The sequence below is a fragment of the Olea europaea genome, chromosome 12 (genome assembly GCF_002742605.1).
Source record: "Olea europaea var. sylvestris chromosome 12, O_europaea_v1, whole genome shotgun sequence".
Lineage (NCBI taxonomy): Eukaryota > Viridiplantae > Streptophyta > Magnoliopsida > Lamiales > Oleaceae > Olea > Olea europaea.
In genome coordinates, this window is record NC_036248.1 from 8,272,361 (window position 1) to 8,293,356 (window position 20,996).

Below are 20,996 nucleotides of genomic sequence, written 5' to 3' on the forward strand. Positions count from 1 at the left end.
ATTGGATTGGTCAACTTGGTCCGAATTTTAAAAACTGTGTTTAAGATAATGGGTTTTGCTATTCGTCCAGGGCCACATGAACCCATAACAACGACGGACGCATGTGTCACCTATTGGAGTGACTCTAGCAAAACCCTAAGATAATACTGTGGGCTCGTCTACCAACTTGGCTCCCCAAAATATTTACCATCGAGGATGTTTGGTTAATATCGCGATGAAAGTAAGTTGACTTAAAAGTAACTTTTATTATGTGTAGCCATATATGTTTGTAGCACTCCCCTATTTGTAACATTAGTTGCAAAGAATATAGATCCATTTGGAATAGCTTAAACTATTGATAAAAATTTAAATTAAAATTAACAATTAATTTTAATAACACATTTCATAGAATCCAAAATGTTTATGAACTTTTTTAATTGTACGATACATCACGTTTTATCAGAATCTATTACAAATCTTATTTTAGCTACATCAAACAAAAGAGCATAAAAGTCAACAAAATAAAATACGTGGCCAATCAGGTTTATTTCAAACTCTAATCAACTATGAAGCATAAGTCCTATATATATGTGTCAAATGGCGTGAATTGAAGTGGATGAAAATCAAGAAGAGGCATGAAGAGTCATCAAGAGCCTCGTTCAGGCTCTTCCTGTGCAGCCTGCAAGTTGTTGAAGCGAAGGTGCACTCCTACATGTCAATTTGCACCCTATTTCCGGTCCGACGAGCCGAATAAATTCGCAAAGGTACACAAGGTGTTCGGAGCAAGCAACGTGAGCAAGATCCTAAACGAGGTGCCGGAACAGCAACGTGAAGATGCCGTGAGTTCGCTCGTTTACGAGGCGGACGTGCGGCTTAGGGACCCGGTTTACGGTTGCATTGGGGCTATAGCTTCATTGCAGAAGAAGATGGTAGAGCTTCAACATGATCTGATTCTTGCTAGAGCTCGACTTGCCTATTATGTTGATCAGACTGTTTTGTTTTCTGGTGATGGAGTCAATATGTGCCCTGTGATTGACATGGTAGAGGCCTCCAACGGCCAGGATTGCTTGTCTTTTGATCATTTTAGCCAATTCCCATTTCCATAATCTCTCTCTCTCGTCTGTTTATAATTTCTTGAAATCTTGAATTAGTGGCAGAAATGTTGAGGTATCTCTGTTCACTTACTACGCTCATTGTGCACAAATTTTGTAGTGTGTTATCTAATAAAGATTTGGGCACTCTTTTAACAAAATTGACATTTTAAGACGGAAGAGAGACTCAATTCAGTTTTTCACTACGGAAATTTAGAATTTTCCGTTTAATCACTAATTATGCCAAAAAATCATAATAATATTACAAAAAATTGCTGACATGCTTGGCAATAGCCTCCACGGGCCATCCCAGCTATTAAACAATCCACTGAGATGGATTAAATCGAAGCATACTCGAAATAAAAATAAAGATTCCCACTATATGTTCAACTGATTTGTTGATTGGAAGTTATTGAATTCTCCCATAATTGAAAACTTCTTCTTACTAACAATCACAATTAATAAGAGCTTAGGAATTTATTTTTTGATTTCTTAAGAGTATGTTTTAAGGTTGTCAGGGTTTATTGAAGGACCACTTTGATATGTTTACTATAAATATTGAGAGATTATGAATAATTCCATCAATATTCAATAAAAATTTATTTTCAAGAACTTGCTGCGTGTCATACTTTTTTCATACATCAGCACATCATTTCTTTGTAACAAATAAGAAGACACTAACATATTTTTAACATTTCAGCACATTATTTTGTTACTAGACTGCTACTAAAGCAGTCTATATTCATGTTTAAAACCCTTTTCACGATCGAAGAATATAAAGGAAAAGAAAGCATTCTTAATCTTAATCAACAACCTTATTTCGTAAAATAAAAACTAATTTACAGCTCTTTCTGGGTTTCAAACTCAGGTCCAAACCAAAACCATTGTCAATGTACCTACGAACTTCATGTGCTATCATACCCTGCATTATCGTCGCCAAACAAGTCTCTTTAATCACAATCGTTGATTTCCCCTCCATCTTTGATCACTACGAATTACTAGCATGATCTGTCACAGGGTCCTGGGGAAGGGGATTGAGTGACACCAACAGAAGTATTCTGATTTCCCTTTCTACGCTGTATTCTTCTCCTTGTTATGCAACCATGAACTGAAGGGGCCACATCCTCGTTTATTTTGATCATCATGAAGAAGATGATCCTGTAGATGATAATCATGCTGAAAATGACACTGAGATTCACCCATTTTGATCGTCGCAAATTAATCTGAAAGATGTTTTCTAATATGAATTCTCCAGGAATTTTGGGAAGATCCGGCGTCTGGTTGTCAAAGACCAAGCCTTCGATGTCATTTTGACATTCCCCCTGAGGCACTAATATGATTCATTAACAGAACAGCACATATATATTTCCACAGAGTGCAGCCCTGGAGATTCATTTAGTATCAGTAAAGAGATTTCTACCTGTACAGCCCAATAGTGGAAACTAATGTAAGTCATTGGGTAACGCCAGAAGGGCTTTGGGATGTCGTTTGGGAGTCGGAGGTACCCAGAAACCAGCATGAATATCCCCTATAGCATGTCGAAGAAACCTTCATATCAGTTCTTACTCATCAAGAATAGACTAGAGTGAATTGGGTGAAATATGAACCTGAATCCCTGCGCCTGTGATGATTCCCATGAGGAAGTTAGGGACAACAGTTGCTATAGCCATCATCAGGCTCTCAACCACCGCTACACTCGCATATAAGCATAACAAGAAGTACAGATAATGTGAAAAACCAGGATGGAGGCGCACCATGAAGTAGCAAATAGTACCGGAAATCAAGGTAATTAAAATCAGAAATGGCATTGCAGATAGTGTGTTGCTGACGACAAAAGCAGCCACCCCATAGTGGCCATTGAGCCTTTCCCGTTGGAAAACCTACAACATGAGCAGTCGAGAACAGAATACTTGGTTTTTGTTATCTTCTTTAAACAGCCAAGCCAGTAGATAAATTGTAATACATACCTTCATATCTTCCACAAATGAAGGAAAACTGCCAATAGCCATAAACGTTACAAAACCAAAGACAAAAGCAATGCATCCGCCCCTTGCCTGTGACACAAGTAGTAAGACATTTTTCCCCTTCGTCGTAAAACTAAGTTGCTCAGTTTGACAGTAATGTGAGTTTCTATTAGAATAAGTTTTATTTTTTTATATCCGATATAAACATACTTGGAAACTAGAAGTTAAAAATGTAACTTCTACTATTTTTAAGCTTAGCCAAACGTCTGTAGTATATGAGAAGTGAAGTGGAAAACAGCTGAAATGCTGTCATTAATATTACCAGGATGGAACTGTATCCGGTTCCAACGTTCATATAGATGGTCCCAATGGAAAGGGTCACCATAATGTAGATTCCAAGCCTCAACCAGTAATAACCAAAGTCCCTAGACATATTAACAAAAGAACGTTTGGTTAAGATGAAGGCCTGCGTGAAAAAACTAGCCTGACTCCCTCTTGAATCGAGCACCATTCCTTTCTGCAGAGCAATTCAATACAAATTACAAGGGAAGATTGAAAAGCAGACGATAGATTCAAATTAAGGCTAAAAGGGTGCTTACAATTTTGGACTTCTCCTCGATCTTTTCTTTTGCTGAATAATAATAATGAGAGGTATGATAACAGTCAATAAGTGTGTGCATAGCCTCAGCTGTAGTTACTTTGTCTAGAGGATCATCGTTTCTCTCAATCTGACAGCAAAAAAAAAAAAATAGAGTTGTTAAAACATGAATTCGGAGGAAAAATTAATGAGCATAAAATTATCGACGAACAATTTGTGCTAAAAAGAGCAGATTTCAAAGTGGGTTCATTTTCACTCATTAGTTAGCCATAGCGACCAAAGCATTTTCCTTCTGTTCTAATAGCTATCTTCCTAGATCTTTGGCATTTAGTGTAACTAGTTTACAATTTTGTCCTCGTAAACATGACATTCTCGTATGAAGCTAGCAAGATGGTCTTACAAAATTTCATCCGAGAATGTTTCAAGTATCTACATGAACCAATATAATTCTCAGCCCCTCGTCTGCTTAATTCTGGGATAACGGGCTTTAGCTGTGATGATGTTAATAAATGTCTTATCCATAATAGAAATATCATACAATTACAACATTCTCGCATTTTTGAATGATGAAAAACCACATAGGATAACTAAGATAGCCTACAAAAAGCAGACCAAAGACCATTGATATGAACTTGATTTCTTGGGGTAGATTGGCTGAACTGCCAATGATGGAAGCTCAAATGCATGCTTGTACTGCACAGTGTTATGCATAAAGGCCATGAGAGAATCCATCAACTGTGTCCGTATAACTAACGAAAAATCTAATCCTAGTTTATGGAATTCGTTAACAGGTATTCCATCAGAAGCACTACCACATTGTACTAACAATCAATTATGTTAATCGACACTTTAAATATATGAATACGATATTATGGATTAACTGTTTTAAATAAAATTAGTGTTTTTCAGAGTGCAGGATATGATAGACAGAACAGTATTTTGCATGAAGAACATAAACCCCAAGCATCAATTATCCTCTTCCAATCAGGAGTTTATTTCAACATGATCAGAAAGCATGTAGAAAGAATTTGTACCAGGAGTTTCATTGATCCTTTGAAAGATGTTTTAACTTTATCAAAATCAGAATTTACACATCGGAGAAAATGATCAGATGGGTTTCTGAGAGCAGGACAAGAAAAGCCAGCCTGCGCAAAGAACTGAACACACCAATTAACATAAGATATTCATTCTCCGTAAGAAAATGTGCCGCACTAAAGTAGTGGAAAAGAAAGAATAATACGTTCTTGCCTCACACGCCTCTGAAGCCTGACCAAAGTAAACTGTTTTCCCTCCAGAAAGCAAGTACAATTGATCAAATAGCTCAAAAACTTCACTGCTAGGCTGGTGAATGGAGGCTATGACAGTCCGTCCACCTCTAGACAGGGCACGTAGTGTCTGAGTTACAAAGAAAGCAGACGCACTGCCCAAAGAATAAACCACCCAAGTGCTCAAATAAGATATCTTTACAGAAAGAGTGCACGAAAAACAGCATCACAGGATAAAACACAATTCAAAATTAGTTTCTAGGGAGACGATGTATGCCCAAAATTTACAATGCTCAACTATTTGCATAGGGTAAGATTAAATTCATATGAGTATTACTAATCAAAAATCAAGAGCTATTTTTTGGCCTTCACAACAAATACTAAGCGTCTCATTCCCTGTCTCGACCACAAGAGTGATGAATGATGACCAGAGAATATAGGTGCTTAACCTGTCAAGTCCAGTGGTTGGCTCATCAAGAAAAAGCAACTTCGGCCTCATAAGGATCTCAAGTGCAATGCTGAGCCTCTTCTTTTCTCCTCCACTGATGCCACGCAAGTGCCAATTCCCAATGACAGTGTTCGCACAATCTTGAAGACCCATTTCTACGATGGTGCTCTCAACCAATGCATGTTTCTCTGATACAGGCTTTTCATCAGGAAGGCGTAATCCGGCTGAATATGAAATTGTCTCACGAACTGTTAGAGTACCAATCAAGTTGTCATCTTGAGTGACATATGCCTGCATTTCAAGCAACAACTAAAACTCAAATGTCCATTTAAGTTAATCCGGATAGTCAGCACAGAGATTTAATCTTAACTAAACTTGAAATTCACCAATTGCCAAATAGAAACGAAGACATCCCAGTGGATTTACATGATAGTCTCCAGCAAATTTGTTAGAATTGAACCAGAATAAGTTAAAATATGTCGAGTAAGGGAAAATCAGGTTAACAAAAATGGGGACCGGGAAAGACAAGAAACTTAAACAAATACTCACAGCAGTCCCAAAAGAGAGCTTGGCTTTACGGCCATTGAGCAGAATGGTACCGGAAAGGAATGCGTTGGCAGGAAGGCGGCCGAAGAGGTCGTCTAACAGTGTAGATTTGCCCGATCCAGAAGGACCCATTACACAAGTAAACGTTCCTTCCTCAGCATATCCATTCGCTCCCACCAAAACATTCTGCAATTCTCCATTTCTACAACTAATAATCACACTTAAATCCTTCCAAGCGAGCCTCGCCGGAACATCTTCCTCCAATTCAGGACTCAAATCTCCTTTTTCAGCCTTAATCTCCGTTGTTACGTCATTTTCTAAGCTCCTCATCTCTGATCAATTCCTGTCTTCTTTCTATCACTCAGTCGGACTATGCAAATTGGATTTTATCAAGAGTACGGATATTGTGATTTTGACTGGCCATGAAGGAAAATTACAAATCCTTGTCCTCATCCTCAACTCCATCTCAAGCCAAGATACAATGCTAGTAAACAATCAACCACCACCATCCTCAAATTCATTAATTTCGTGATGTAAAGAAGATAAGAAAAGAACGTCATCATCTACATTTTTCCCAGTCTCTTCCATTGCTTTGTGTGCGGGTAGGTGGTAGTGCGAAGCATTTACTGCCGAATATAGCGGCATCCAGAACCAGAAGAGTTACAATTACACACTGCGCACGTAACACTGGAAGATGACTGGTTTTGATTTTGGGTAAATTTGACATTCCGTCATTGTATACTCCGCGAAATCTTGATTAGGTCACTAAACTTTAATATATGTCAACTGTATAGCTAAACTTCAGTTTAAATTCAAATTTTACCTACACGATCGAATTCAGTCACCCATCGTCCCCAAATGTTGAAATTGCTTAAATGACAACCAAATCATAATCTTTAAAATAATTGAAAAAATTAAAGCAAAAGATTAAAAAATTGTGGTCGTATACTGACATGTGATGCAATGATTGTTTGGAAGATTTGTTGGTGCACAACAGCTAATTAAGTAATGTTCATCAATTTTGAGAATGATAGTTGGGATGACAATTTTTCACCCCCGTCCTAAGGAAATGGTACTTGTCCTATATTCTTTGAATTTGGATCTTTTTATTTTACGTTTATATTTTTCAATTTAAATTGTATCAAAAAAATAAACTAGACAATCCCCATCAATCTCCAAAATTCTTGACAAGACAAGACAGAAATGATCGTTCTGAAGCTCGTTGTCACCTTTGGTGACAAAGTAGTTAAATGCACAATTTCAATGATCCAGTTCAAACTGAATTAAATTGAATTTTAGCAATTATATTGAAACAAATCAATTACTCAATGCTATCCCCAAGTAAAAAAATGAATAAATAAAGGTTTTATCCATGTAGACTTGATTTTTGCTTCTTAGTTGCTCAGAGATTCAAGAGATATGTTAGAATAATCCTATTTAACACCAATCTTGATGATATTAGGTAATGGATTTTGCTACTTGTATATGAAAATGATATATAAACGATTACTGAAAATAATGTGGAAAGAAAAGATTAAATGAAAAAATTTACTATGCTTTAAATCGACAAATTGTAAAATGTCATGTAAGCATTATGAAATCCTTTATGTAAACCTTGATGTATATGTGGCAAGATCCGTAATTTAATATGCTTAATAAAAATAAAATTAAATAACTCATTTAATTGTACTTATCATTTAATACCACATTAACACCACCTAGACTAGTGTTAAAACACCATCCCCTATTAGACAATCATTATTTGAAAATTCTTTTTTCTACATACTCATTTTAAACCATATATTCACGTAATAAAATAATCTGTATGTAAATCCAAAACTTTTTATACTTTTTAACCACACATTCCCCTAAAAATCACTATTCAAAATATTAAAAAAAAAAATTTAGATAATGACCATCGAACAGTGGCTAAATATCATTACTCAATATGTTAACATCAAAAGCCCAGAACTCGGTAATGAGAAGCAGTGGCGTTTTTTATCGGGAAAGCAAGAAAAAAAATATAAATGTAGATGAAAGTTATTACATAAGAAATAGTGCGCGTAGCCACAAACAAAAGCATCTGAATTAAATAAATATCAATGGGAAATCAAACAGGCAAAACCAACAGGAGAGGTACAAAATGACTTCTGAAATCCATTTGCTTTTACAAAATACAGATTATCCTCAGTTTATCGCCTACAGCTGCAAAAATGCCTGCTACCAAAGAATATTACAAAGAAATACATCCACCCTCTATGATAGACCACCAAATGACTATTTTTATAATATATATATATATCACGTATGGTCCGCCAACAACTTCTGATTAAAGCGAAAGGGGCCGGAAAACACAAGCGAAACCCCAAACCGATGCTATGCTCCTTTTCAAACTAATTTATAACAAGTGTAAAGTTAATTTCCACTAATGAGATCGTCAACGTGTCAGTAGGATCCCATTGGTGGCATGCCAAACGGTGGCATTGGAGGCATGCCCATTCCACCCATCGGTGGGGGTGGTGCAGCAAACCCGCCTCCCATCCCAGCACCTCCCATACCTGGCATAGGTGGTGCAGGCAAAGCAAGAGGCAGCAACTGGGCATACATATTCTGCAAGAAATTACAAACCAAAATTAGTTTTTTTGAAATTTCTAATCAATTAATTGGATAATATTTCAAATTTGAGAACTTAAGCATCAAACAAGATCCACTTCCAAGGTGTTTAACTGAATGTCCATAGGTGCAAGTAACATAACAAAGGACAATATAATTGATCTTCCAAAGATTGCTAGAGTTCGACAGAAGATGTGATGATTGATAGGATTAACAGTTATTCTTGTCATTTTTGTCATACAAGAAAAATGTTGTAGTGCCCATATGAGTTTGGGGAGTGAATAATACTACCATATATCAAATCATATACAAAGATGCATGCCAGATCAGTCGTTTTACAAGGGAAATCCATGATAAAAAAAAAAAAAAAGGTTCTTGGAATGTATACCTGCTGCTTAATAATATCCTTCTCCTCGTTCTCTTTAGCCTTTTCTTCTTTAAGAGCATCAATTTTGTCCTTGATTAATTCATCGACTTTCCCTGTGTATTCGCGGATAAACTGCAAGAAAGGAAAGATGTGAAACCAACTCGCACTTGGAAAATAAGTGCATGCTCTTAAGGCAGCTCAAGGTCAGGGAGCGGCAGTGGCAGAGCAAAGTCAATGCACACGGAACTCAGACATTATACTACTAGTAAAGTGCATGACCAATCCAGAGAGAGAAGAGAGAACAGAACAGAAAAAAGTGATCCACAAAACCACAAATGCACACGAGGTAGAGGTAGAGGTAGAGGGAGAGGGGAGAGGTAGAAGGAATCACCTGCAACAGATATGGGAAGGCAAAATCGATCATATTATTCATCCATGCTAGTTCCAGAGCAACGTCAGCACGAATTAAATCGTAACAAACAAAGAGGCATGATGCAAAGCATTCCTTCTTTCCCTGAAGTAGCACATGAACAACAATTTAGATATCAAATTTCTGCAGTTTACGATGTTGCTTATATTGAAGTACTCATGTCAAACAACTATGATTTGCAAAAACCATGCATCAACTATTAACTCAGAAACACATAAAGATGTTGATTTATTGCATTACAACATTCAAAATAGGTAACATAAGGCCAGCTTGATCAATATGGATAACATTGCCAACATTTTACCATAGATAAGAGGCAAAATATTTTCAAAGAGCATCCAAGGGCCCTAGGTTTAGATTCAACTTTAGTATAACCCTTTTCTGATACTCTTACACAATTCCCAATTATCAATGTGACTGAAATTTCACCAACCAAAGGAAAGATTATCATCAAGGGAAAAAAAAGTTCTTCCATGCCAAGTCCCAATCAGTATCTAGACTTGTGATGCAAAATAAAGCTTGTAAAGAAGCTCGTACATAAAGTTATGTTACAACAGAGAAACAGATTTAAGTGCATAGGAGAAACTGAGAAAAAAAGAAAGGTTTCAGCATTCAAAACAAGTAAAAACATCCGTGGAATTAAATTCATCATAAATAAAAATGTAGTTTGAACTTAACATGTCAAAGTTGAATTCAAGATGAGCAGTGCCAGAGATATTTTAGTTTCCTTTATCGTGCACATTTCTCTCGTGAAAATTCATATGTTAAAAAAGAAAAATATCCGGCCATTACAACAAAATGATACCTGATCAATGAAGTAAACAAGCAACTCTTCTGCAAGTTCACGATCGCCAGACTGTGAAGCAGTCTCCATTGCATCTTTGTAAAGGTTATCTTTCTTTGACAATGCAATGGATTGCTTCCACCTACCAGCCTTTTTATAAATGTAAGCAGCAACACGCCTCATTTCAAGAAGCTCATGTTTCTCAATCTGCTCAAGCCCATATAAATGGCATAAATTAGCCCCAAGATACAAGAACTAAAAAACAAAGTGAAGAAATGCAATACAGTTCACCTTTTGTGCAAGGCCAATTTGATCAAAGTTATCATGAAAGTCAATTGATTCACGTAATCTGTCATAATCCTCCTCCTCCACATAGATCTCATTAAGAGCTTCATTCACAGCAGACACATTGTTGCTCTGAACCGCAACCATGTATGGCTTAACAAGACGCAGGTGGCCAGCCTGAACGAAGCAAATGTAAAAAATCTCAGCAGAAAACTAGTAACTCAAATCAAGCATTTTTTAATTGAGAAGGGAAAGAAACCATTCAAACAGTAACACAAACCTTTCTCATTATGTCCACCACACGAGTGTGGTCAACACGAAGGGCAAGCACATTCAAAACATCATTAATGAGATCAGGGTGCTCTTGCAAATAGAAATGTACTGCCTTGTAATATAGCTCTACATTAGCAACTTTGACAATAATATCTTTAAATTGCATGTGATCCCAAGCTTCTGGAGAATGATTCATGACAGTGGTGGCAGCGTTATCAAACTCATCATACTGAATATACAAATAAGTTAGTTCCTTCCAGTGCTGCTGCTCATCACATGCTCGGATCAGCTTGGGAATGTTTAGACGGGTAGAGAATAATTTGATATGCTCCATAAGCTTCTCATAACGGTACCTAGCATACAAGACACCAAGCTCTGTAAAGATGCCCATATGTGCGCGTTCCAATCCTAAACCACTCTCCATAAGAGATATAAGCTCATTAAAGCATCCTCTGTTCTGGTAGTATTCACTGACTTCTTCCAGATCATCAACCTAAAGGATTACATTCACATGGTTAGTATGTTCAGTGAATTCTAGACTATCTAACATCAACAGTACTCATGCAAAAATGAGCAAATACGGACCAGCAATCCGCTCCTTATGCAGCTAAAGCTAAGAAACAAATTGACCAAGATATTGATTCTATAAGAAACAGTCCTAAAATACCAACTAACGTAGAGTCTGAAAATATACCTGTACAATGATATTGAGCCCACATATCTGAGCCAAGCGGAACTCTTCAGCATCAACACAAGCAAAACAGACTTCTTTCCATGTCTTTGAGCTATTAGCTTTACGTGCTGCATCGACAGCCCCTTGAAATTGCTTCAACTTGACAAGTGTGCAAGCCAATTTGGCCCAGTTAGAGATAAAAGCAAAAATAATCTTAGCTGCCTCATATAGAGCTTCATCATACAAGCGATCACCAACATTAGGGAGATTGGCAACATTTGGCATGAGAATAAACTCCTCAATGTCACCCAGCCTATCAATCTTAGCATATGCATAAATGAGCTCACTGTCCACCTTGGGCTCCTTTGCTTTCTGCCTAACCATCAGAAGATACTTCACCAAGTCGTGATAAACATCTGCCTCCTCTGCAGCACGGATAACTTCCAAGAATTGGGTGGCATCATCAGCACGAATAAATGATTCAATCGCATCGCTCACTAATCCTTCCCTGAGTTGAGCTTTAGCTACCTGACTCCAAACTGCATCTTCTTCAACACGGAATGCAAACTCAACAGCCCGGTTAATATCTCGAATATTATCCAGTAACACATTGACGGCCTGGACATTCAAATTGAACTTCTTAAAAATAGCAAAAGCCTCTTCATACAATTGAGCTTCCACAGCTACTTCCCCAACAGCTGGGCCATCAAAGTTATCAAGTCTATTTATATAATCCATAACTCTGGATGGATCCGCCTTAATGGCTGTCAAGATAAGTAAGTTTTGCAGGTTAAAGTTTCCACTGAATGCAGAGTTTTGGAGCACAATCTTTTCGAGCAACTCAATTAGTTCATGAGGAAGGTCAGCAGTCATGAAGGCTTTAACAGCTGCAGATACTTGTTCTGGGCTCTTGCTTTCAGGCAAAGCAGTAGATACAACTTGATCAATGAGCTGTCTTCTGAATTCATTTTCAGGGTCAAGAACTTTTGCCCACAGATCACCATCCATCCTTTCAACTACATACCTGAAATAACATCATGCAGATAAACTTCAAGAGAATATCAAACTAAGAAAACATGGCAGTATAACTACACAAATCACAAACCTTGCTTGCAGTTTGAATAAAGAATTCTTATTTGTAACATTAATAAGTTCGTCATCACATTGACCTCTCCGGTAGGCGACAACAGCAAGGGTAGGATCACGTTTCTCACAGTATTTACCCACAACACGTGAATCATAATATGGATTGGTGGTGAGGAAGTGCTCCGGGTTGTTGTTGCTATCTATTATGATTTTACCCAAAGCATTGTGGACATGCACATCTTGACTTCCCTCACTCACAAGATGCTCCAAAAATTGAGTTAGCAGGCGAAGCCGGTTCCTGTATACCATACAAGTGTAAGCATTTAGATATAAAAATAAAAAGCTTCTGCAAGTATACTGCGAGACTCTGGAGAAGGTACCTTTTCTCACACTCCTCTACTAAAGGCTCAACTGGAAGCAGAGAACGGACAGATAAAATCAGGCCTTTAATGAAATCTTCAGGACACTCGTCATCTAAGAGTTGCCCAACAACTAACGGAGCATTTCCAGGATTCACCTATCCAGCAAATCAGGCATGTTCAGTTGCACGAATTACAATTTTCTCCATATGATAAAAGATCTTCACAAAAATCATACCTTTTGCACATAACCTTCAATATAACGGAGCATATTGCTTGAATACAAGTAGTGCGTGAGGTCTGGAACAAAGCCATAGCGATCGCATACATTTATCAGTGGTCGTGCATCTGGTAGTTTGGCTTCCATTAAAAAGTTCTTTGTCTTTTCAGGGTCATAGAAATTTGATTCTCTGGTCACACGTTCTACCTCCTTTATTTGTCCAGTCTTCGCAGCTGCTTCAATGTACTTGAAGTGGATGTCAGGGTCCTCACTGCAATAAACCAATATTCAATAGTCAGATTAACAAGTATCTAACAAGCAAAACTGGTCATTCTACAGCTATAGGAAGTAATTTTCATTCTTATTAGATTACCTGGAGCTCAAATATGATCCCAAAAAGAAATATAACCCCTCATATGACTTGAACTGCTCGAAGATCTTTATACATGCGTCAACACCCAACTGTTCACAATATTCTTTTGCAACCTACAAAAGTAGCTAGTCAATATTGCCGATGTAGAAAGGCAAAAATCACCCCCAAGGAGTGTAATGACATGTCTGAAACTCTATATTTCCTGGTATATAACAGAGAAGAATTTTGTACACTTCTACAATGACACAACACAGTCATCAAGCTTAGACAGGTAACATATCACATAACATACATAACAAAATAATCCTTACCTGGACAATTATCTGAAGGTTGCCTCTTAAGTTGACCAGTAAAAGATCCTTCATGCACTCTAATGCCCATTCCCGTGAAAGTGTCCCAAAGAATTCCACAAGAGCCTAAAATTGGCTACATTACTCAGCACTGATGCAACAAATGATTATGAAGAGACAACAATACAAGGTAAGTAGAGTATATTAACCTGTGGCTCAATTGCATGGGTATTAACAATGATACGCTTGATATCTGACAGTTCAGAGTAGTGCTGCAAGTATGGTACATTGTTTAATCACATAGATAAGTAAGCATATCTAACATACATATATTTGTCCAATTTGAATATACAATAATAATATACATGGGGTTGAAATTTAACCTGAAGAGCTCGCATGTAAAGACCAGCTTTTTCACAAAGCTGGGCAATACGTGGCCGATCATAATGACTGAACATTCCATTTGCTAAAATAGCATCAGCCACATTGGGAAAGGTCACAAGATTGATTTCCAGGACCTGAATAGAAAATGCAGGTCATGATAGTGACTGTCAATCAGATAAACGAGGTTTGATTAGAAAGACTAACAACCATACAAAGTTAACCTTAGTTTGGAGAAATGCGTGCTCTGGCAAATTGGGTTTCAGAACATCCAACAAAAATGCTGTTGCTTCACGGATCATGTTCCTCTGTTGAAACAAATGATTGGAAAAGAAAGATATTACATATTGGTGTTTACCCACTAACTTTTTACACATAATTAGAGCATACTGCCATGTACAAGAGAACAACAAATAAGGCCAATTACAGGTTAGCACTCTAGCCATAGAGAATTCAAACAAACCACAAGAAATAAAAAATCAGACCTGAAGAAAGAGATCAGTAATGGTATTATAATCAACAGGACAGCCTCCTTCCATCTGGGACATCATGAGAGCAAAATTGACAGCTCCCTACACAGATCAGCCTAATTATTTAATATTTCCAAATATAAAGTCACATCTACAACAATGGTCATACTTAAAAAGGGAGAGTTATTCGCGCAATGTAATGCAGGATATTATATCGACAGATATTATTTTATGCACTTCCAAGCATACCTGAGGATCTGATCGGAGGATAGTTTGCAGAAGGAACAGATAATCAGGTGTATACCCAACCTGAAATGACATGAATTCAATTGCTCATAAAAACCCATTATACGAGTGTGAAAGATCTATTACATTAGTATTCTCCTATGAATGTTCACTGATTGGAAAACATTGTAATTATCCTGAGTAAAAAGGTAAACTTTCTGCAATGAAATTGTTACTGACCTGCTTGGAGTATATCAAGATCTTATCAAACTCCCTACGCTCAGCAAAGGCTGCAACAACTTTCGGAGTAGCTCTTGCTTTGATATATATTTTCAGCGCAAGGTCATTGTCCACAGTCTATATAAATAGGAATTATTACCACGTCAAAAGTTGGAAAACAACACAATGAAAATTTAACATTGACAGGATTTAAAATAATAAATGCTTCAAATTAACTTAGAAATAAATAACCTTCACAAGGTCTCCAAGTTCTTCACTACATTCCAGCTTATCCTCAGCCAACCAGTTTTCCAAAAGATTCTTTTTGTTCTGATTCACAACAAGGCGAGATAACTCCAAAGACTCAAAAGCATTGAGCTTTCCTCGTGTCAGTAGTGTTCCAAAGTACTGCAGCAACGGTGGGGTTTGTCCAGATTGAACAGGAACACTCTGCAAATATAACACTATTTTTAGAAAAACCCTCATCTCCTTCTTACAAAAATAAAATGGTCTAAATCATATTAATTCCTGCACGTATATTACAGAATGCATGGTTAGCTTTTCATCGAGAAGACGTATGCAACTGTTTGTTTCAACCATGCATGTGCAGAGGGTCAAGGATGAGACATCCTAAGGACAAAGCATACCTGAAATTTGGCTACTGTATCAGGTGTCCGAAGGATGCCTTGTGGAGATTCTGCAGCAAGCTCAGCAGCCTCTTTATACTTTGTTTGAGCAAACAATTCTTGGAAGCGTTGTACAACCTGAGATGGTTCAAGATGACAAAATAGTGAGTTCTTAGTATCAAAGTATGGTACATAAAGCAATAAAAAATATGTCTAACAGAAGAATATGCGATGGTAGCTTAAATGTTAAGCAAGCAACAAAAATGGAAGTTTGATCAGGCAGTTTTCCATAATATTAAGTAGGTGAAACACAAAAAATAGTGGGCAATACAATTAAAGAAACAATTCATTTCACTGCCTCATCATGATATACGAGTGAATGATGGATAACTTAGTAAAATTAAAACCCGGCCTAATTATTGTGTTGTACAGCAATGCAACTATTAGCAAATTGGTCAGAAGAGCTCCAAAGGAATAAGACTACTTTGCTAGTAGTAGTAGTAGTAGGGTTGATTCTAAGATCGATCACAGCCAAACCAAGGTATTATTCCAAGAAATTTCTAATATAGATGCTCAGTGGGTATGTTCTAATAATAACTTCAGCAATTAACCTCTACCAAAAAGTAACCCTAGCCCAATCATTCTTAATGAACAACCACATAAAATCATGGTCAAACAAGCAGCTATACAATATGAATATATTGTCAGACTCCTTCTAACCAAGAACAAAAACAGAAAGAGGGTGCATTAAATCCAAGATTCAACATACCAAATTCTCTGCACCAGGCAAATTTCCTCTCTTGGCAAGATTTACAGCAAGCTCCAGATTGTTTAACTGACAGATAACCAAAAGATACAAATTTTTGCAAAGACGGAAATGGATATATAAAACACAAATTGTAAAACTTATAATCTTACTTGGCCGCTGACAAAAGGCACAAGTGTTGTTTCATTCACAGTAGCAAGTAAAACCTGGCCGCGTCTATTAATTGCATAGAAACCTCCTACTGAGGAAGCTTCTGATGTCAGAAAAATTGGATCTGGACTTATCCTATTTCGGTAGACTGCAGTGGCAGTTTCCAAATCATATACGAAGAGAAGCCCCAGTTTTGTAATTACATATATCATACCATACTTATGCGATATCTGCATATAATGCAAAAGAAGCATGTTATGGGATACCAAAATGCAATATAGCTACCTGCAAATTACATGAAGATAGATACAACAAAGAAAGAGGAAAAACAAGAATACCTGCATGGCCACAGGAAAATCATCTGCAAAATCTGGAGGAAAGAATAGATCTGCTTGTTTCTTTGTAAAAGATGGCTTCCCTGCAAAAGTTATCCAGCATTAAGCACCCAGGTAAGCAATTCATAAATTTCTGCACGTATATGAAACAATCATGTAATGATACCACGCCAACCACAAACTGTTCCTAGAATAAACTAAAAGAGGATCAAAACAGGCAAAAATGATTTAACCTGGCTGGGCTCCAAGCTCAATAATGTGCAACTTCGATGTAATCTGTCCAGCATTGGAGGTTTTGCTCGCAAAAGAAATAAGAATGGAATCCTTATCATTTCCTGGAACCTGAAAAGGCAAACAAATCCATAAAATAGAAATTAGCTTATAGAAACTCTAAACTTTATTATTATTTTTTTTTTGAAAGGTTAGCTTAGGGAAACCTAAACGCAATAACAATACAACAAAACTTTTCGTACTCTAAAAGAAGCAAATGATGCAGCATGCGCTTCAAGAGCTTGACTTCGTTGCTGATCCACAGAAAACAGTTGCATATTTCCTTTCACTAATTGAGGCCTCTAGTAACACGAATAGAAGAACAATATCAGTTCACTGAAAGTGTTGTATAGAGAAAAAACAGAATGACAAGTTCCAAATAAAAGTTGTGCCTAATGCAGTAGAATGAATTCCTCAAAAACAGTTCTAAAGCCACACTAAAGCCAGATAAAAAATAAATAACTAATTCAAAACACACTCCAAAAGTTCATATTATATTCTCCAGATAAATGAGATTATTTGTCAGCTTCGACTAAGTTTCAAAAATTATAAAATTTACCTATGTAAATCAGGTGTGTAAGTGTAGAGTCTGAGAATAGTGGAAACATTACCACAGGAGAAGACTTGTGTGACTTTGCCATAACATCGTTGTTCTTTTTCAAGTAGGTATCCACACTATTGTGAAATCATCATTTCACAATAAGAATGGTATTGTAACATAACATTTGCCGGGTGTAATGTCTCAATAATGTCCATTCAAAAACATAACCAAACATGGATATTCTTTCTTCCAGAAATATATCATTTGAGTGAAAAAGTAGATTGCATTTTTAAATCCATTGGTAAAAGATACCGTATGGTCTTGAGGAAGAAGCATCCCCACGAGACTACTTGAATTCCAGTTTCTTTGAATCTGAACTATTGGGTATCTAATAGCTAGAATGGTAGCATTTTCCAACGCAGCCTAATGTTATCTACTGACAGGCACATGTCCATCTCACCATGACACAGCACTCAATGTGAAACAGTGAAACAATTATGATCAAGAAAAGCACTCGGCTCCATTGAAATTCCATTTAAGTACATGTAGACCTATCGAATTACATAAAATATGTAAAATCTTGGAGTGCAATAAGTTATAAGAAATTTGTGCTAAACTGTTCTGTGTAATGAGAAAACACTAGCTACAATTCCAATTTCTACATGGAAAATTTGATATTTTAGCACAAACTCATTGCAGTATGAAATTATTTATGTTCCTACATATCAAAAAATTCATATGCAGAAATATTAATTAATTTAAGATTATAGCGAAAGGATGCAGATAAGCATTCAAAATGGACAGGAAATGTGCAAAAGATTATACTTATATGTGATCAATACCATTGTGAAGCAGAGTAAACAGGATAGAAAGTGATATAAAATGAAGTTTGAAAAGTAGAATAGTGGAGCAACAAAATAAGTAACAAGTACAGGAAGAGGGAAGACAAAATACAACAAATGCAGTTAAGAAATACAAAATAAATTGTTCTATACGAAGATTCAAATCATATTTCCAAATGTATCAATCTTAATACTATCCAAATGAAGAACCAAAAACAAAAAGCGATTACACACTTCGGGTGAACCAGGAGCGATCCCAATCAAAACCAGCCACTTCTCAGAAGGGTCACATTTATAATTGATGATTTGATTGCTGGCCAAATTGGCTGTTCTATCAAATATCTTCACAGGTTCAGAATCACCTATACAGACATGAATAGAGAAGAGGAAACATATAGAAATCTCATTAAAGGAAACAAGAAGACAAGGATCATTGCGGAAAAACTGAAACCAAGTGATATACCTTCAATTGACCAGTGATATACAGATGATTGTGTAACCAAACCCAACATCTTTGGAGTAATCCACTTCCAAAAAACAACCTATTAAGCAGCAAGACGGCCAGATATGCGAACATCAAAAAACAGCAACTTCAATGCAGAATATGGCAAATAATAAATGCTTCTTACAATTCAGAGAAAGCAATAAACAATGGGCAATAAAAAAATATACTTGCTCAGGCATCTGATGAGACTTCATTTTTGCTTTTGCCTCAATGTTGAATATTTGCAAGTGATCTTGAGTTGTTCCGGGAACTTGAGCTTCAAACAACCAAAAGAGATGAAAAACAAAAACATTATGCTATAATTTCAACAATAATAGCCTAACTTCGACAAATATTGTCAATAAATCAGATCACAGGAGCCAAAACTGAAACAATTATTTTATATTTCAATGCACTATATTTATTTTCATAATTTAAATACTTGAAACAAATATAATGTGAAAACGTGAAAGTGTACCAGCAGATTGTTACAGCATCCTGACTTACAAAGTATGACATCAATTGAGCATGATCAAAAGAAGTTTTCAAACATTACTCCAACAAAAACTTATAGTTCCTTAGCTGATAACATTGTTTTAACACCATTGAAGGGTAAAAGCAATATGTCCTCTGAATAATGATACTGCAGCATGCTTCGACAAAAGTGAAATGGAATTAGCATCTTCATCTCTTTTACAGTGACTGAGATTGCTCCCATAAAAAGGACAATATCCCTCTCACAGTGGTAATCGCTAAATCCGGGTTATTCCCAACCTAATAACAGGTTTAATTGCAATATTATCCTTCTAACCCAACATCTCTTACCATCTCTTTATTTCCTAGATTACAAGTTTAGACCAACTATATACAGACCTGCATTTACATTTCACTCGTCCTCAATTAACCGGAATGACCCGGCATAATATATAGCTTTTGTTCAAATAATCGATTTGTATAAGGAATGACAAGATAGTGCTTTTTTTTTCCCCCTTTTTTCTTTTTATTTTTTGTTTTTGCCCCTCTATGATTGCTGAATCACAAATGGTGATCAGTAAAATTGCATACCTTTCAGAGCCAAAATTCTGGTATTGGGATTCATAAGCGCAGAATCTGCAGTAATAGGTCGCCTCAATGGCTGCGATGGCATGTTCATATCGATAATCACCACACTATTCTGAGGTGCTGTCTCACGTACACATATATACTTATCAGATTCCATAGTCACATTGGTGAAAGTAATGAACTGCGAATTGATCCCTATGCTGGGCAACTGCATCACCACATCAAAACCATTCAAAATTCAGATTCCAGTTCAACGGGAAATAAAATTCCAACATTCAGATTAAATAACAGATCTGAAATTGAACCGTATAATAGAAATGCGAACTGTAATTTCAACAATTCAAGCAAGTGAAATTACGTTCGACATGTAAAATCAAGCAATTATGAAGCGACATAAAGATCTAAAAAGATTTGACCATTGGAATAATTTAAAAGAGCTGTCAAGGAGTTGAAAATGTACTGAATCGTGGGAATTGAATTGAATAGTCAATAAGCATACAGAAATTGATAGTTAAAACGAAAATTGGGGGTACCGTGAGCACTTCTTTCATAGTGATCGGAGCGTTGGCGGCAGCCATGGTGGTGGTGAGAGATCAAGTTTTCGAGATCAACGCTCCGGATCCGGAAATGGATCAGAAATTGATAAAACGACGGCGTTTATTCCAGACGCTGCAAGAGATCTGGAGTAACGAAGAAACCCTCGGAACCCTCCGTAACCAAATAGAAAGTGAAAGAGATCTAGAGAGAGCAAGGGAGAGAGGGACTCTTCTGAAGAGAGAAGCACAGCAAGAGGGTGGTGTATGTATGTGAAAGGCTATATGGAATCTTCTTCAGTCGAAAATTACGAGTGAGATCTCATAAACAACAGGGGCGAGAGAGATTATCCCATGCACCTCAATCTTTCGTGACCATAGCAATTTGGACCATAACTTTGGAAAAGAGCAACTTGGTGCTAGTATTTTGAATTCATTTCACCCGAAA

The 20,996-nt window shown here is 36.7% G+C and overlaps 3 protein-coding genes across 5 annotated transcripts; 1 reads left to right on the top strand and 2 right to left on the bottom strand.

The window, feature by feature from the left end:
• The first annotated feature begins 599 nt into the window (after nucleotides 1-599).
• LOC111405494 (LOB domain-containing protein 21-like) lies at nucleotides 600-1,231 on the top strand. Its single transcript, XM_023034402.1, has one exon. It carries the CDS (start codon nucleotides 615-617, stop codon nucleotides 1,083-1,085), a length of 471 nt encoding a protein of 156 aa, XP_022890170.1. The 5' UTR covers nucleotides 600-614; the 3' UTR covers nucleotides 1,086-1,231.
• Nucleotides 1,232-1,737: 506 nt separating this feature from the next.
• LOC111405493 (ABC transporter G family member 11-like) lies at nucleotides 1,738-6,732 on the bottom strand. Of its 3 annotated transcripts, none has more exons than XM_023034401.1 (10): nucleotides 5,895-6,732; nucleotides 5,347-5,636; nucleotides 4,881-5,052; nucleotides 4,667-4,789; nucleotides 3,634-3,762; nucleotides 3,357-3,551; nucleotides 3,038-3,124; nucleotides 2,678-2,950; nucleotides 2,491-2,598; nucleotides 1,738-2,400 (listed from the first exon to the last, which is right to left on the bottom strand). In XM_023034401.1, exons 1-10 carry the CDS (start codon nucleotides 6,219-6,221, stop codon nucleotides 2,308-2,310), a joined length of 1,797 nt encoding a protein of 598 aa, XP_022890169.1. In that variant the 5' UTR covers nucleotides 6,222-6,732; the 3' UTR covers nucleotides 1,738-2,307. The 3 variants fall into 3 exon arrangements, with proteins under 3 accessions (XP_022890169.1, XP_022890168.1, XP_022890167.1); XM_023034400.1 differs by having other exon boundaries at nucleotides 1,738-2,392; nucleotides 4,667-4,777; nucleotides 5,895-6,723; XM_023034399.1 differs by having other exon boundaries at nucleotides 1,738-2,392; nucleotides 5,895-6,723.
• A 1,214-nt stretch (nucleotides 6,733-7,946) lies between these two features.
• LOC111405495 (clathrin heavy chain 1) lies at nucleotides 7,947-20,863 on the bottom strand. Its single transcript, XM_023034404.1, has 30 exons — nucleotides 20,549-20,863; nucleotides 20,019-20,223; nucleotides 19,142-19,230; nucleotides 18,933-19,011; nucleotides 18,704-18,831; nucleotides 17,290-17,388; nucleotides 17,050-17,158; nucleotides 16,820-16,899; nucleotides 16,484-16,711; nucleotides 16,335-16,400; nucleotides 15,587-15,703; nucleotides 15,192-15,389; nucleotides 14,961-15,077; nucleotides 14,745-14,804; nucleotides 14,511-14,597; nucleotides 14,250-14,333; nucleotides 14,028-14,162; nucleotides 13,854-13,916; nucleotides 13,666-13,770; nucleotides 13,355-13,467; nucleotides 13,000-13,252; nucleotides 12,783-12,919; nucleotides 12,422-12,700; nucleotides 11,338-12,340; nucleotides 10,651-11,136; nucleotides 10,377-10,547; nucleotides 10,107-10,292; nucleotides 9,263-9,385; nucleotides 8,893-9,003; nucleotides 7,947-8,501 (listed from the first exon to the last, which is right to left on the bottom strand). Exons 1-30 carry the CDS (start codon nucleotides 20,591-20,593, stop codon nucleotides 8,337-8,339), a joined length of 5,121 nt encoding a protein of 1,706 aa, XP_022890172.1. The 5' UTR covers nucleotides 20,594-20,863; the 3' UTR covers nucleotides 7,947-8,336.
• Nucleotides 20,864-20,996: the final 133 nt, after the last annotated feature.

Excerpts from the sequence above, each read along its gene's own strand:
- LOC111405494 (XM_023034402.1), top strand. The coding sequence starts at position 615 with ATGAAGAGTCATCAAGAGCCTCGTTCAGGCTCTTCCTGTGCAGCCTGC.
- LOC111405493 (XM_023034399.1), bottom strand. The coding sequence starts at position 6,221 with ATGAGGAGCTTAGAAAATGACGTAACAACGGAGATTAAGGCTGAAAAA. Across the intron at positions 5,053-5,346 it reads CCAACCACTGGACTTGACAG|TGCGTCTGCTTTCTTTGTAA; the intron begins GTTAAGCACCTA and ends TTCTTTGGGCAG. Across the intron at positions 4,790-4,880 it reads AGGCTTCAGAGGCGTGTGAG|TTCTTTGCGCAGGCTGGCTT; the intron begins GCAAGAACGTAT and ends TGGTGTGTTCAG.
- LOC111405495 (XM_023034404.1), bottom strand. The coding sequence starts at position 20,593 with ATGGCTGCCGCCAACGCTCCGATCACTATGAAAGAAGTGCTCACG. Across the intron at positions 20,224-20,548 it reads CTATGAAAGAAGTGCTCACG|TTGCCCAGCATAGGGATCAA; the intron begins GTACCCCCAATT and ends GTGGTGATGCAG. Across the intron at positions 15,078-15,191 it reads AACTTGGAGACCTTGTGAAG|ACTGTGGACAATGACCTTGC; the intron begins GTTATTTATTTC and ends CTATTTATATAG.